This window comes from Gavia stellata, chromosome 13, assembly GCF_030936135.1.
Source record: "Gavia stellata isolate bGavSte3 chromosome 13, bGavSte3.hap2, whole genome shotgun sequence".
NCBI lineage: Eukaryota > Metazoa > Chordata > Aves > Gaviiformes > Gaviidae > Gavia > Gavia stellata.
This window is the reverse complement of record NC_082606.1, coordinates 2266133-2283879: the sequence shown is the minus strand read 5'-3', so window position 1 is coordinate 2283879 and position 17747 is coordinate 2266133. Positions and strand designations below refer to the sequence as shown.

Sequence of the window (17747 nt, the reverse complement as noted above, 5' to 3'; positions counted from 1 at the left end):
ACTTCATACCAGAGTGGCCAAGGGTTAAAGTGCTTTAAAAGAAAGCATTGAGAAAGGAAAAACATTTTTTCTACAATGAGGAACACTTGAGAAAGGCTCTGAGCACGGCGCTAATTGAAAGAAAACAATCCTGAGGAGAGAGGCCCTCACTACGGTATTCAGGTTTGGATTTTACATTCACCTACTTAGCCAAGTAAATACATCTAAATAAAATTATTCAATCACAGTGCGGCTTCCAGGCCGCATTAAGGAAGTAAGATTCTCATAATTATATTCCTCTTCACATATTTCAAAATCCTTTCAATGTTTACTTGAAAAGCTAATTGCTGACAGCTAGAAAGAGCATAAACGCTATCCTTTCCAGTTCTGGGCTGGGGGAAACATATTCTCCCCCTCCCCACCTCAATTCTCAGGAGCCCTGCTCACCTCGCAGCTCTGCTGAGCGGCTTCAGCATCCTTAGGGAGCCTCCCGGCTTTACAGCAAGTCACAAAGTAAATACAAGCATCTCCCTACGAAACCAAAGTGGATTTCTGTGACTTGATCAAGTGAAATCCTACGTCTACAAAGTACGTACACGTTTATGCATTACATTAGCATTAAAGACGCACAAATTTTAAGTTTTCTAAAATGTAGATAACCACCTCAGTTTGCAAATCCAGCGAAGGTGTAAGGGACTCGTGTACAAACACGTTACTGGCCCACATAAAATCCGAAGCTCAGCACGACATGCTGCTCATTCCCACTCCAAGGTGGATTTGCACAGAAAAGAGGAAGACACTAAAGGATCTGTCAAACCCTCTTACTGCCATCATCCCATACACTGTGCATGTCAGCGCCGCTGCCTAACAAGCATCTGCGGCACTTTACAGCCCAGCTCACCACCTCCCTGCCTCCCTTACACAGGGAGTCCTTTTTAACTTGTATTTTATGCGTGTTTCTTGTATTTTACGCGTGTTTCCCCCTTACCTATACCTGCGTGCACGTTATCCATCTCGGACAGCCTCCCACAGGCACTGTGGGTGGGGGGATGCAAAAGGAAGCCTAGGATTTTTTCGGGGTTGAAAAAAAAAATCCATCAGCAAACAGATTCACACAGAGAATTTCTGATTAAAATGCTAACAGGGATTTTAACTACAAGACTTAGATACAGTTTCCTAATTGTTATTTAAGTTAGCCTTGTGGATGACACAAACCAGGTCATGTCCACATTCCAGAAGTATATTCTAAAAATCTTTATTTTTGTACACCAAAAATCATGAACCAACTTCAGAAAGATCTTACATGATATTACAGCAGTGCTCAAAAAACATCTCCAAGTCGTCAGGACAATTTCTCAACATGTACCCGCTTCATTTATAGTGAGTGTCCTATCGACTAGAGCAGTTTTAGATCTTCTGTGATAGTTCTGATCACCACATTTCCTTTTTAGTCAAGTATAGTAAGATAAAGAATGACGCCAGATGTCACAAACGGTTCGGAACAGACTTCCACGATAAACATTTTTTATTGATCCTTTTCCGTAAAGCAAAGTTTGGAAGTACAAAAACCATATATAAAGGAGAGAAATTCAGTCAGGTCCAGTTCTATCTTGACAGAGACAAAAAAGTTAGACATGGGGATGGCAGGGCCACAGCAATGAAACACTGATCACAGAAATACATTTCTAATTTTATCAAAAAAGTTGTGAAATCCAGCAGAGTAGTAACTTTGGAGGCAAAGGCTGAGGAAACACTACGGAGTTTACACAGAGGGGAGGGGTGGGCGGAGCGAATCTAAAAAAACCGGCAACCACCTCCCCCAGCACAGTTTAATAAAGGAAGAACTCCGGCACCAAAGTGTATGATAAATAATTAACGTGTAATGCCTTTGTGATAAGTTACTGAACTTTCTGGTAAGCTAAATGGTTTGTGAATGCAAAGCTGTCTAGTTGCTCTTTTCCTGCATCAAAAGCCTGCTAAGGGAAGGAACACTCCAAGACTACATTTATGAACTGTTTTTGCCAAGTATTTACACCACCTTAATTTGGTTTGGAGTCATGTATACGCCCACCGGTATACTAAAATGCAGGTCAGTTACAAACACAGAAATTAGAGGGTTTGGGTTTTTTTAAAAGTTGATTTTTGCCCAACTGGTCTATTCAAGCTCACGCTTCCCTTTTCGCCTCGTGTACAGTGAGCAGTAATGCACCTGCAGAGTACGGTACAGCTACCTTCTTCAATCATTTTCCTCCCCCTACATGCAAATCACAAGACTTGACAACAAGGATTATATATTTTTTTAACTCGAAAAACATTTAGGAAACGGCACCTCAAAATGAAACGATTTCTACACAGTGACACCACTGAAGGCTGTGTTATAGACTTGGGAGAGTATATAAGCAATGGCAGAACAAGCATGGATGTTTCCGATTGACACTGCTATAAGAGACTGCATAAACGTAACAGTTATTAGGATAAAAGGCAGAAGAACTAATTAAATGTGAATCTGCTTTTACAGTGATACCCAGATATCATTTGATCAATATCTAAACCCCTTCTATCAATGTCTTAGAAAACCACCTGAAAAGAAATTTGCCAAACGATGAAGCAAAAGGTGTTCTCGTTACTAGAATTCCAAAATGCTACCTAAAAAACTGTAACGGCTTCCACAATTAAAAAACCTGCATGGCAGTAACAGCAGAACTATTTCTGCTTATTTGCAAAGACTAGGCAGCAATTCCCCACCCACACAGCACCTTTGGAAGCCCTGAAAGAAGATTAAGTCATGTTTCTGAAACCACTAATGAGAAAGTTATAAAAAAAAAAAAAAACCAGCAATAACATCCATGACAATTCCCTGGCCACGAGGGAACAGACGGCTATGAAAAAGGTATTGACACATGCATCAACCCCTCCCTAGCCGAAACCAAGCTTCACCTTTTTTCTGACACCGCAGGACAACGTTAAATCTGTCTGGGCTCCTTGAGTGCATTTTGTATCTTAAAAACATTTCTTCATTGTGTTCTGTGACAAGAGTCACACATTTTCTTAAAAAGACATAAATTTTCAATCTTTGGGCTACCGATACAAACCATCAGCTCAACCTACAATCCACTTCCCCTTCTTAATACAAGTGACATACAGCAAGACTGCACAAGTTGCAAGAAATTAGATGCTAGCGACATAGGTAGTTCGCTGAATGTGTTGTGATTTGAGGTTCAGTTTACCAATTTGATCCAGCTGCTCTGTATCCCAAGGGAGTCCCAGTCAAGACAGGCCAGCGAATCTAGCTTTGCATTTGGTAATAACTCAACAAGGCACTTGATACCACCAGTAGCTGCGAGGCAGAATCTACAAAGGCCAATTATTATTTTCTTTTCTTTTTTTTCTTTAAACGAACACCATAACCCCATCACACCCTCTCCTCCACTCAGTGCCCTCACTCACAATAACCGACAGACCTTCAGCGTGCAAGAATGATAGTTACTCACGTTACAGGAGCTAAACTAGATTTAAGCAATCCATACGTTCCACGTATTAATCTGTAATCATAACAAACAATCAGTTGATAATCTTTCAAAGCCTTCTGCACAAACAGGAATGAGGTGTATAGGCTAAACTTGGGAAAAGTGTTTCTTTAAGATCACAGAAGGTAAAAATAAAGGCAAAAAATCTATTTCTTACAAGTCCTTTTAAGTTTAATACATAAGCAAAGGACATGCTTGAAAAATGCTATGCTAAAGTAATAAAGCCTGTGCATGATGAATGCGAATGCAAAGAAGATGAAACTCCAAAGCACGGGCTCAATCTCTGCTGTGGAGTCACGACCAACGGTGCCTCCACTGTGAATTCCAGAGAGAACAATAGGACAGAACAAAATGCCCACGTAGATGAGATCTAGTACAGACAGATACTTTCCGCTACCATGAATGCTGTCTATTTTCCTTTAGATTGATTTCCACAGTAAAATGAAAAGCTGGCAACAGCAGCAAATAAAGGAACTGGAAAACAACACTAAAAAAAAATAACACTTCAGATTTTTGGGCTGATAATGCTGTTACCATGAGCACAAGATACTCCAGTCGAGTTGAACCAGAATAAACCTTTAACCAGCACTACCTAGAAGTCAGAATAGATCAGGTCCTGCTTGGGATGCATTTGATGACTGGCTTCTCCTCCTTCCACGTTCAGAAATCGACCTCCCTCCCCTCCAAAAGCCTCAAATTTGAAATATGAAAACCTCTATTCACATGCTGGGGTGTTACCTTGCAGATTCTGCCTCCTTATTTTAGACTAGACCCACAACATTTACATCAGCTCTAAGGGATACTACTTGCCTGTACTCAAAGACAACAAATTGAAAGGTGAAGAACACTGATTTACACTCAATAGCACAACTGAAAAAACCTCAGTAGTTCCAGTATGACACTACCTCTCCCGTAGCCGTGGTTTGTGCGTGGCTTTTTCCATCCGCATCTCAGAAAAGTTACATAAAACCACAACACAGAAATGGTTACCAAGTCACTGCAGGCATCTAAGCCATTTCTGACCTCTTCATATTTAGATATTTTTCAAAAACTACCATAACTTCAAATAAGGAGATAAGTAAAAAGAATCCACGACAACAAAAGAAAAAATACACAACCTAGAATTAAGGCTCCAAAGACCTGAACTAGGTATAAGCAAACAACTACATGTAATGATTAGGATAAATAAGCCATTTTACACTTCAAACAGAAGACAAGCCACGTCAGATTCCAGAAAAGGAATCAACCTGGGAAAATTATGAAGAAGGGCTCTCGAACCCAAAATTTGCAGTATACGCTCTAATAGCTCTTAAGGCTAACAAAAATAGTGTGTCCCATAAAATGTATTTCAATTTGCCCTTGCAAACGAATAAGAATATAGTCCTGTAATTTCAGATGTAATCCCTGAGACCGCCCCTTTATCGGCACCTAAACAAGTCAAGGTGCGTTGCACCGGTAGGTTGGTTGGTAGAGGCAGGTCTATCAGCATAACAACAACTTCTACCTCTGTCTTACTACTACCTCCTTTAGTAAAAAGGAGTAACTGAGTAATTTTGAAAAACCCTCCCCTAAACTGCTCCGCAGAACCACCAAAAATACACCGAGATAGGCTACAGTGCAGGAAGGGAGCAGCTTTCCGTCCCCCAGCTCCACAGCCTGAGCACCCCTCACCCTCACGCCAACCTCCCAGTACGCGCCCATCCCTGACGCTTCATTTCAACATTCGTTTTTCCTGAGAAAAGCTGAGCAATGTCATCCTTAGCCACTAAATCGGCTGGAAGTCTCCACCTGTTGGGGGTTGGTTTGGCTGCCCAGTTTGCTTCCCGTGCACCTTCACTCGCATATCCTCACATCGTACAACATCTACCAGCGTTTCTTACGCTCCCAACCGGGTTTCAGTTCGGTGTTATCCTTAACAGGATTTCATTATCGGTACGGGGATGACGATGACTTTGAAAGTCCTGGCCTCACAAAGCTACACCACAGCTGTCAGTACACGACAGATTCAGACTGACACCTGCAATGATACGCTACGCAAGGTCATCATCATTAAATGACGTTTCCTCTGGACTTCAAGCAAGTAAGCGGCTAGTGCATTCAAAGAATTACCAGGCCACTACCCTTTTCTGAAAGCGGAACCTATTTGGTAGCTTTACGTTTCCGTTCCTCAAGGCTAAGTATTTTAAGATGAAACTTGTAGCTTTATTCCCACTTTGGAACTAGTCAAACAAATGAGATTTCAGTGTGGAGGAAAAGACGTAACGAATGAAAACAGTAATTAAAGCTAAATTGATAATTCATTACCAACCTAAAGATGAACTTTTATGAAACACTTTATTAGCAAATTCATTTAAAAACAACAACGCACACTTTCGGACAAAATTTTAGTCCTTAGATCTGAAATCGATATGCTATAATACATCACAATATTAAAGATTAATACAGTGACATAAGACACAGGATATATTTTGTTCCTAGTGCTTTTCACGCTCAAACACTAAGCCAATCTCTACCCCCACCAGAAAAAGCAGTCTCGCTTTCTGGCGACACTGTTCCCACGTGCTCATGTCACCCTCTCCCTTCTGCTAATACAAGTACTCATGCAGGCGCACGGCGCGGCCGGCCAGGGGACCGATCCAATTCTCTACATCCTCCACAAATGCTCGTGAAAGCAACGCAAGGACCTAGCATGCAGGTCCTCCTCCTTTTAATGGCACTGCCAGCTCGAAAGGCTGAAACCAAATGCATGAAAATAGGATTAACATTTGGCAATGACTTCCTATCTGCCGTGTTTCGAATCTGCCCAGACACGTTTCCAGTACAAGATTCACAAACTGATAACAAAATACCTGGGTGTTCTGCAGCATGAGCACTGACGGCCCAACAGTGAAAATGCCAGTTCCAACTGCACAGGAGTATGCTACAAACCGGTTAGGTGTCCTCCCGCATCGAAACACGTTTCTGGATGCAGTTTTCCTTTATTTCCAGATCCTTTATACTTCCTTCCTTGCCTGTTTTCAAACAGGAACATTTGGCTTTATAAACTACTTCTGGAGAGATTTCATCTTCTTGATAACACCCAGCTCTCCTCTCTGCTATGTACAACGTTGCAACGGCCACTGGTTTCAAGCAATTGTTAATTTTTTAACCACCGTGACAGTACCCCTTTAAAATTTAGAAAGCAAGCTATACTCTGCTTCTCAATATACACTCAAGACATCTTAAAAGTCATGACAGGTCTAACGACTTAAGTGACTTCTGGCAGCCTGTTCCACTTTTAGAAAAACTATCCAAACACCTCTGTTTGTGGCTCTCCCTTTCTCACTACCGCTTCCATGCGTGAACTGCAGAGCGGAGTTAAGAAGAGATGTTCAGGTTCATTAACTACAGAGGAAAACCGGGAAAGATGAAGCTTATACAGAAGGACTTGACTCCTCAGCCCAAGTGGAAGCAGGCTGCCGGACTCCTGCACTGAAAACCATGAGCTGAAAACAAGCTGGAAGTTGTCTCCGAGTGCTCAAGCCTGTTAGGGATGTCGGTAACACAGAGGTGTCTCTGCCAAAACGTCAAGGAGAAATCCACGGGGTCAAAACGATCAGAGATCCAGTTTTTACTTCCAAGACAATGTAGTGGGAAGTGCTATGTTACAGATGTAAAGGTATTATACGCGTTCACAGATTCACATAAATACGAAGGCAAACGTAGATTTTCCGTGGCTCAAAATATCATGGTAAAGAAAACACTAGATAAAGCAAAACTTCCCTGGAAAAACACTCATTAATACCTGGCTGTAAACGACATGCAGAACATCAAATAGCTGGAAGCTGGAGAAAAGCGCAGGGTCTCTTCAAAACTATATGAAGGCTAACTTAAATATTTTAATAGGCAAGAAACACCAGTTAAACCTATATTGGTACAAACCTCAAACCACAGAATACCACATACGTACTAGCAGCACTGCATTATTCACCTCGAGGTCAACATCAACATTAGACACGTGTCAAAAAAGCTAAAAGCAGATCAAACAAGATAAATTTATCGAAGTATAATAACAATAACGGAAGACAACTGTGCTGGCTGCTGACACATGCTTTGACCCAGTGTCACAAAACGTGACAGCTTCAAGACATGTAAAGACGACACCAAATAAAAACAAAGGTAAAATATTAAGAGCCCACATATATGAAAGGGCAGAAAGCTAGAATCAAAAAAAAAAAACCTCAGAAGTTGTCCAGACTTCTAAGCCAAAGAAAAAGATAAAAACCATAAATAGGTGGCAAAGTTCAATACAGCTAAACCGATCAAACAGAAAAACAACGCCACTGAAACCGAAAAGGATATAAAGTCCATTGGCGATTAGAAAACTAGGAGAGATGAAATGAAATTTTCAGGGAGCCGAAGTACAAACCCCAGGAATTGCTAATCACACTGAACAAGACAGCAAAGGCCTTCAGCAGCAGTCACACCCAGGTAAGGGACTTCTGTAGGATGGCTCTCCCATCATCCCAGAGTAAAAACGCAGCGGATGATCTGAAGGGCTGAAACATCTGAGGGACCTATAAGAAGTGGCTCAGCTACTTTCAAGAACTAACACATTTTCTAAGCTTCGGTAGTAGATAAGTGAACAAAACAGCAAGTATACAGTTTGGGGGTTTTTAAGGCAACAGTAAAAAAAAAAAATTAACAAACCATGGTAAGATTCACTCCTGTATGGGTAATGTAATTAAAATCTTACCTAACAACTACAAAGGACAGGTGTACAGTCAATGAAGAAAATGAAGAAATTCAGCATAAGCAGAGCACTTGAATTTCTTCAGGGGCAACTAGTGTCAAGTCAGCTGCACCAACTACTTCACAGCAAAGAAAATTCACTGCTAATGTATGCAGAACAACGCGTTTCGAAGAAAAAAGCTCTCTCTAACATGCAAATCTCTGTTTCTGGATCAACTTACCAACTCAAGAGATGTCTTACTGAGTAACTATGAAAACTAGAATGCAAGAGGAATAGGAAGTACCAAACATTGCCACATCATAAACTACCAGGACCTTCCTAAAAATGCCACAGGCAGTCCCAGTCATTTCACTACAGCAAACCAAAGCTGAACCAGGAAAGCTCGAAGACTGGCCATGAGAATTGGACAACACCATAAAAATTAACTAAGTTTACATATTTGGAGCCCAATGGGTTCCCGAGTTGGACAGCCCCTTCTCAATAGCACCTTTAGGGATTTGCGTGTGATTTTTTTTTCCCTGCTAACATCTCCAATCACTTTCAACACCCAGAAGCAATGAGCGGAGTGATATCGTTTAGTCACAGTGTAAAAAAACAAACTCCTTTTGCTTTGTAGTTATTTACTTCTTAATCAGATTGTTCGAGGGACATTAAATACTTTTCATTAAAATTAAACATTAAATCTCTTCACTTTCTTCGCAACTCAAACATCTCGTGGCTGTCACACACTCCAGGGAATTACCCAAACTCCCAAGAAAGTTTAGCAGCAGAACATTGCCAATTCCTCCACTCCCTCTGATAAGGGCGGCTTCCATAAAACAGGAAAAAGCTATTTTAACTGATGCAGAAAGAGTTTATCATGAATCGATAGTCTGTTTCTTTCGTGAAATTAAGATACTCTCTTCAACATGAATACTAAATGGTAGAAAACCCACTTAAAGTTAAAGCATCTGAAATACCACCTATAAAGCTAGGGTTGCGGTTTTCCTAGAGAACTCTGCGACTACACACATACAAATTGTGCTTATCTGCTGATACGGAATTAACGTGGATTACCACTTTCATCTTGGCAATTTAACTGGAGAACTAGATCCCTAGCATCCCATCAAGTAAAATATGACTGTTGTTTCCACAGTGCGGAGACATTTTCTCGATTAAGAACTGTTTTACCTTTTTTTAAGATCAATAGCCTCAGAGTATGATATTTAACCACCCAAGGCGCAGAGGTCCATTTCAGCACGATAACCTGAAGCAGCACCCCTCTGAATACCTGAGGCAGTCTCTCTCCTCCCAGGGCCCAGCGCGCAGGCTAAGCAAACCCAGATCGCTGCCTCAGCTACCCTTTCCGAACGCTGTGCTAAGACTTTGGATTTGTCAGGGGTTGAACACCCAGTTCTTAACATTCGTAGGGAAGCAAATAAACCTTTTCCGTCACTGGCATTGGAGGTGAACGCACGAGAAGCTGCAGTCTTGGCCCTGCAGCCAGCTGAATTCTAATACTGCGGCCACTGAAACCCCTACAAACCGGTTCACGGGCAGGGGCGTGAAGCCTCCCTGCCACTGACTGACATCTCAACGCTAGGACCGATTCCTTACGGGAAGCGAGCGTTAATTAGTTATTAGCAATGCAAAGTGAAGCTTCTAAAATCCCTCTTATATAAAAACACTGCATGTTTAGAAAGTTAGCTACAAACGTACCGGCATGCATTTTATACACGAAATCATTTCCATGCCAAACTAGTGATGGCACCAAAAATCGCTTTCAAACCCTCTACCATACTCAGGCTGATGTTAAGTGTTTTTATAGCTTGAAAGAAAAGGTTAAGAAACATATCGTCTTGCTCTTTCTGTAGTTTTCTTAAACTCCCACTCCATTTCCATGCCCGCTTCTTATCACCCTCCTCTCTTCTTGGCAACGCAGCAAACCTGAGTTAGGTGCCTCCGTAGTTTTCAGATTTCTCGGAAAATCTTTGGTTGAAGGTTAATGGCTTGTAAATCACAAGGACATTTTATCCTCAGGAATAACCAAATACTCTTATTCATATGAAGAAAAACCTACCGTATGTAATCTCCTTACTTAAATTGCACTGATAAGTTAGCAGAAGGTAACTAAGCCAGGTTATTTTTTAACAAAAAATGCTGACAATTTGTTTGCTGTTTTTCACTGTGATAAATATTAGGCACAGGTGTGTACGCACATCTTACAGCTTTTAAATTGAAATGTTAGTTTATTAGGCTAGCTTCATAAGCAAGTCAACTCGTTTTCTCAGCTGACTAATAAACCAAATAAACACACGCTGCAAAAGCCATATGCAACTTGGGCACTTATAGCCGAGGACAAGTGACAACGCATCACCGCAACCCCAGTGAAAGGTATCTTCAGTGACAGATTATTAGAACAGCAGTTCATCCTCGCAAGAAATACGCTCCAGCATCAACAGACCTTTTTCACTGTTGCCTATTTATCCATGCGTATAAGCAGTGGCGCTGGTTTCCGCACGTCACAGGAGCTATAAGCAACCAAACTGCTTCTATCAGGTCACATGCAACACCCAGACCACACGTGGCTGACGTGCACCTTATTTATATGAAACAGGAATATCAACTGGAGACCGTGCTTAAGTGACTCAGGATGTAACTGAGACCTGAATATTTCTACTCTATTTTTAACTTGCGATATATTTAGAAATAATCAAGAAGTGCATACAAAACAGAAACAAATTATGACCTTATGCTTCTAAGGAACCCAGATGATCTATGCTCCATCTTCCTTAGCTTTCAATACACTACTCTCACACCCTAGAAGGGGCATCCCATACAGCGGCACATACCGCACCCATGATGTGGGATAGACATGTTGCTAGAGAGACCTGTTCCGTTCTGGGAGTCTTGCTCAGCTTCCGTGCCCGCCAATTTCTAGTCGCATTCGATCACGGACTTCCAAAACTGCCCGTTCATCCTTTTAACACCAAAATTCATATAGATTCTAAGGACTTCAAGAATACCAGCGAGAGATGGAACAAGTTTCCTGCTTCCGAATAATCCAACTTGCAATCTTTACAGTGCATACAGGTCATCACAGCTTTTCTATTAAAAATTAAAAGTGACCCCAACTTCGATTTTATTCTTAATAATGCAATCCCGCAGAGATCAAAGTTTTTACCTTAATCTCAATTCAGTTGCAAACAGTTGCAAGAGGCAGGATTTAGCTTCAGTCGGAGCTTGTTCCTTACTACTGATTTTTTTGATTTTACTCCCTTCGCCAAGTGAAATACTGTCCTAATTCTAAAACCGGTAGCTCGTTTTACCTTATCTGCAAAGCAACCAAACGGACTAGGAAACACACTAATGTTTACAGACAGACAAGTAAATGAAGTTATACAGGTTTTCTTCCTAAAATAATTCAGCTGCACTCTTTTCTTCTTCAGAGAGCAATGACTGGCTATTTATAGATGGGATCAAATGTCACTCAAACATACACGGCTACATACAAAGAATATGGGCTTTCAAACCTGTAACTTCTGCTCATTCACGTTATTTTTATCAACACCAAAAGACCAACAGTTTGCGGGGTTTTTGTATTAAAAGCCTGGACACAGTGAGAACCACTGCAGTCTTGACGAACAAAGCTGCAAGACTCACAGCTGAACCTCCACCTGGACCGAGAAAGGAGGTGTTCCTCTGCCTCTCCTGCCCTTTACACCAACCTAACAAGACTCTTCGGAGCACGCCGAAGAGATCAAGCTCCACGCAAAACACAGGACAGAAGACAGCACCGACACCCGTGCATCTAAAACACAAAGGGGAGAGCTTCCATACGTGACGTGGAACATCTGTATCCGACTCCCTCTCCTACGAACCGGGAGGGACTTGAATGTCCCTCTCCCGCCTGCCAAATACGAACGTATGGGGAACATCCTCTATTGAAGAAAAAATAATAACGATCGTGCGAATTAAGATGAAGTTCATCCACTATACGTGAAGTACCTCATCTTCATTGAGACAAAGAATCAAGAAAGCCTCTCCCTCCTCAGTTACTCACTCCCTCTGAATAACTGGTACGTCCCCAGGGTTAGGGAAAGCCCAGCTCCTGGTGCTCACCAGGGATGAACCGGGACAGCACCCATCGATACAGCATAAAAGCACTTTCCACAAAAGAGGACGGAGTAGGGGTTCACCAGAACTCCCAAGATTTCCACGACGACACTTGTAAATTCCCACTCTGATAAGCTGCCAGCTTCAATGAAGTTTTTAATTTGCGCGTTTCAACACATCACTCCCCCTTTGCCGACTTAGTTCACATATTTGGCTTCAACAGATGAAACTTCGCCTATCAATTTGATTTCCTCAAACCATGAAGGATTTTTTAAAGTAGCAAAGAGCAACCAACATGACTGTAACTACAGTGAGCTGTCAGTAGAGCAGTAAATACTGAAGAAGAATCGTCACGTGGTTAAGATTTTACACATCAAAAAACTAACTTATCTGTTACACATACTCTGAAGATCTTTGAGCCCAAGAATAAGGTTTTTCAAAAGGGGAAAAAAAAATTATCTGCTTCAGACCTGGAATCTGTAAAGCTGGTACTGTGTAAGAGAGTAAATAAATCTATCCCCTGTCAACAGGAGTCAGCATACGCGGTTACATCAGTAGCATCTAAGATGAGAACTACCGTGGACATTTCTGCCTAATGTGAGTCGCAACAGGACAATTACAGCATTTAATATCAGCGTAACCGCTCTCGCTTTCCCAAGTTGCTAAAAACCGCTCATTAAACCAGCAGTTTTTTCCAAATTCTGCTTGCACGGGAGCTTTCTTTTTAAAATATCAGGATTCAATCTACAGGGGAGGATTTAAAAAAAAATCCCAGCGTTCAACATTCAAGACCAGATTTTCTTTCAAGCTTTCTCCTAGTTTGTTGCTGACGAGGAGGGAAAAAAAAAAAAAGTTACTTTTTAAAGCCAACGTTTCGCAAAACGAGCGGAGAACGTTACTGCAAAACTAGGGAGCCTTCTACGGCATTAACGGTCTTCTGCAAGGGCCTTTTTAGAAAGCATTCTCATACGCGCACCGTGCTTCATCTGGATGAGATTACGTTTTTCGCAGCCTATAAAGAAGCAGGATTCAATAGCGGATCATTAAAGGTAACAATAGTAAAAGGTGTGAGAACCGCAGCGACCGAAACGCTGCCAGATCGCTCATTTCTGGGCTAGCGCGGCACAGTTTTCGGGCAAGTTCCCCTCTCTCCACCGGCTGGCTGTCATCTGCTCTCCGGGAAGGAGTCCGCAGCGGCTCCGGCAGCGCTCGCCGGGCCCCCCGGCTCCGAGAGAACCCGCTCACGTGCGCTCGGGCCGGCGGGCAGAGCACGAAGCGCAGGTGACCCGCCGAAGCGCTCGCGCTGCCGAGAGGCCGCTCAGGTGTCTCCCGTTTCCCGCCCCCCCCCCCCCCCCCCCCCCGCCAGGCGCCGGCAGGGAGGACCGCCGCTTACGGAGGTGTGCAGTGGCCTCTGCTGGTGCGCGCACCGCCGCCCAGACCGTCCCGCTCGTGCAAGCCGGGCGGACCTCGGCGGCACCGGGAGCCGCGGGGCGGGCAGCCGCCGCCGTTCGCCTCCGCCGGGCCGCCGCGCTGAGGGCGCCCGCTGCCCCCCCCACACCCGCCGCCCCCGCGCCCGCCGCGCCGCGCGCCCCCTCAGCGCCCGCGGCCGCTCCCTCACACCCCCCGGCCCCTTCCCCGCGACGCCGCCGCCCCCCCCCCGGCGCCCCCCGGCCGCCGCTGTCAGGGTCTCGCCCGGCGCCCTACCTGCGAGGAGGCTCTGGGAGCCGCTCCGAGCGGCGGCGCCGGCCGGGTCCGGCTGCCCGAGGAGAAGGGCGATCCAGAGGGAGCCGAGGAGCCGCCGGGCTCGCCCCGCCGCCATCGCTCCGCTCCCCGCGCCCGGCAGCCGGGCACCCAGCGCCAGCCCCTCCCCCGGGGGGGCTCCTCCTGCCTGCCTGCCTGCCGGCCGGGGCGCGCTCCCCGCTCGTCCGCCGCCGGGCTGCGCCCCTGCGGCACCCCGAGGAGGCGGCCCTCAGCCGGGCGGCGCGGCCAGCGAGGAGGGCGGGCGGGAGCGGCCGGGCTCACTCCATCGCGGGCCGGTCCCAGCGCCGGGCTCCGCGGCTCCCTCGCACGGAGCCGGAGGGGCGCTCGCCGCGCGCTCCTCCCCTCGCTCCCGCCCGCCCCCACCCCCCCACACCCCCCGGCCCGCCCCCCCGCGCGCATGCGCCCGCGCGCTCCTCCCCTCCCCCCCCCACCCGCCGCTCGCTGCCGGGGAGACGGCGCCGCGCGCGCGCGCTCCCCCCTCCCGCCGCCGCCGCCGCCGCCGCCGGCCCCCGCGCCGGCTGTGCGCGCGCCCGGCCGCCCGCCACCGCGCCTGCGCGGCAGGGCGGCACGAGGCGGCACCCCTGAGGCGGGCCGGGCCGCCGCCCCCCCCCCCCCCGCCCTCAGCCTGTGGCCGCGCTCCCGCCGCCGGCGCGGCCTCCCCCGGCCCCGAGGGCAGCGCCTGAGGGGGGTGACAGCGCCGGCTGCGGGGCCGGGCCCGGCGGCGGCGCCTGGCGCTCGTCCTGCGGGCGGCCGCGGCGGAGTTGCCGCCCAGGGCCGAAGCGAGCTCCACACACACACACACACCGTCGCCCTCTCGGCCGCCTGCGCGGGCTGCGCTTCTACCGGGCGCGGAGAGCTGCGAGAGGGAGCGGTGCCGCGCCGGGCCGCCCGTCCGCGCCACTGCGGCGAGGCGGGGGGGCAGCGCGAAGCGCTGGCGGGGCCCCGCGAGACGCGGCCGTTCGGCCTCCGCAGGTACCGGCGGGAAAAGCATCCCGCAAAAATAACTTCCAGAAACTTGTGTTCGGGGGGGGGGATCTCTGCTGCTCAGTTTGGGATGTCGGCTTTCCTACTAAGCGTGTTCCTCAACGAACCGAAGGATAAATAAACGTGAGGTAAAGACGCAGCGTACTTCGAAAGGCAGAGTATCCTCATCCTCCCGGGGGTGGGTCGTTTTAGACGGCATTTGCCATTCAAATCCGAATCCTTTGAGTGCGGCATCGTTACCAGCCGGTTTTACTCCCACTGTTGGATCCCGTATCCTTACAAAAGACACAATAAGAGCTATAAATACACATTCCGCCTTCGTTAATCATATGAAGTGTACCCTTATATTTTTCTCCATCTCAGCTTGTTGCCCACTAAATTACACTTCTACAATGTGCACGCTATCCTTGCTCATTTTGTTACTGACTAATTGAATCGTCTCTTTCAGTACATAAATTATGTAGCACCAGGGCTCAAGAAGTGGGAACCGTGAGATAACCGCGCCCCTGGGGCGCTGCAAGACATGAAACACGGGTACATCACCCCCGAAATGTGTGTCCGTATTGCAAAATGTTTTAAAACTAGTTTAAAATCAATTGTTCCGGAAACAGGCTTTTACCCTGGTCCTGCTAAGGAACTGAGGACTAATTTCAGGAAAGTAGTTTACCCTGAAAACCTCTGTGCATGTGGCGAGGGTGTCCCTCTTAATGCAGGCACATCTATATCCCCGTGAAACTATCCCTGATCCAGCGAGATTTGCAGATTTGTTTCCTTGGAGGCTTCTCGGCGAGGCAGACGCCAACACATTCTGCAGCGCACCGAAACGCAGGTGTGCGTTTTGCTGTACGGACGGATGCAGAGATGGGCACGACTAACTAAACGCTGACGTGACTACAAAGCATGGGGTAATACAGGTGTCTGAAGTGTTTCTCACTGTGAAACTTCCTTCATTATTTTATAATTTTGTTTGGTGGTTCTGTCGAAACAGGGGTTTTGTCCTCCACTAAAAACATCCTGGAGCATTTTCACAATGATGAATGATTACCTCCTCAGAAGGATGTTTGGGTTTCTCCGTATTAGGCTTGCCGAGTTACGCTGATATCCGATATGCCAGAAGGATTACCAGCACCGAACTGTGATTTATACTGAAAATGGAAGCACTGATTAAAAGGCAGGACTGGCAGTACAACTCCTGTTAAAGCCGGTCAGCAATTCCCATCACAAAATCCTACCTTCAGTCACTTTTAATAGTGCCAGCCTAACCACTGTGCTGAAATTCAAGCATCTTAAGTTCATACCTCAGGTTAAATTACAAACATTTCTTCTTCCGTTCCTTCTGTCAGGGATCTTCGAGTCTGAAAACGAGAACGGTCACTTTGTCAGAGGTGTTACCTCAAAACCTGCCACGAAAAACCCTACTGACAGCCCCGTTTGCGCTCGGCGGGGGCTTACCAGCGCTTCGCAGTGCAGTTCTCCAGCAGTTCCGTGCTCACCCAGCATGTCACAACCCAAGGCTGAGGGAGTCGGAGCTGGACCGGCAGTTCCGGTTCCTGGCTGCTCTGGACCATGCCAAGTCTGAAGGTAGGAAGGGTGAGCAAGGAACCTGTCCTTCCAGTCCTCTCGGGAAACACGGAGCAGGAAGCTCCTTGAATAGCAGGCCACCGCTGCTGGGACGAGAACTGGATCTGGGATGCGTAAGCTGGCAGGCACAAAGGGTCTGGAGGAAGACAGGTTCTCCGGGGCGGTGGAAGGGAACTGGGAGTTGGATGGGGAAACTGGGTCTGCCTGGAGGGAGGGATAAAGCGAAGCTCGTAAGCAAGAGTGGAAGCCAGCCTGTTGGGAGAAGACTTAAAACCAGACGGGGAATGGGAGGAAATTGCCAGGAGAAGGACGCGCAACCCAGGAGGACTGGGGCAATCGAGACCAGTATGTTATCTGGCTGAAAGAGAACTTGCTGGGCAAAAGGGATCAGCCAGGAGAGCTGGAGCGGGGCGAGGGAGGAGGACGTGCAAGCCCGAGGCTGGCTGTGGGATGCAGCAAGAGCGATGGGAAGAGGGAATTCACTAGAGACAGGGATGTAGAAATGGGAATGACAGAGACTGAGGAAGGGAGGCAGAGCAGAAAGGTGAGGATTTAGGAAGGGGAATGAAGACCACCTGGAAAACTCTCATGTCTCTACTGGCAGCAAGTACCTGAAACACACTGAGAACGTACCTCGTCCCCTTTGAGTGCTGGACCACATGCAAACTATTACATTCTTCATTTAGGGTAAGCTTCCACATTGCTGATGGCCTACACCGATGTCAGCACAGGATTAAATTGCTGGGAGATTTTTTAGGTTATCTCTAAATGGAAGAAAAATACACACATATTAAAACAACAGTAGTTAGGCGGCAAACTAGAACAGTCCCAAGTTATGAAATACCAGAATAAAGGCTGCCAGTGTGAAAGGATAAGCCTGGCTCAGACACTGAACCAAGGTTGAGGAACCAAGGTAAGCACCTAAACAACTTCCACTTAATTTACTATAAAAATCAGATGTAGGTATTTTACGTACCTTGCGAGGAACTGCAGGGAAGGCAAGGACGGCGCTGTGGCTAAGGTGGGTGACCGCTGCTCTGGGAAGGGGCTTCAGCCTCAGGGCTCCAGCGATGCAAAGCGCTGTGCTT

The 17747-nt window shown here is 46.5% G+C and overlaps 1 protein-coding gene across 1 annotated transcript in view; it reads right to left on the bottom strand.

Annotated features, from left to right (window-relative positions):
* The window catches only part of NEO1 (neogenin 1), a 215823-nt gene extending 201671 nt beyond the window's left edge, over positions 1 to 14152 (bottom strand). The window contains exon 1 of the mRNA XM_059823584.1: positions 14038 to 14152. Within this exon, the coding sequence (XP_059679567.1) occupies positions 14038 to 14152 (115 nt within the window). The remainder of the gene's footprint in view (positions 1 to 14037) is intronic.
* Between the last annotated feature and the right edge of the window lie 3595 nt (positions 14153 to 17747).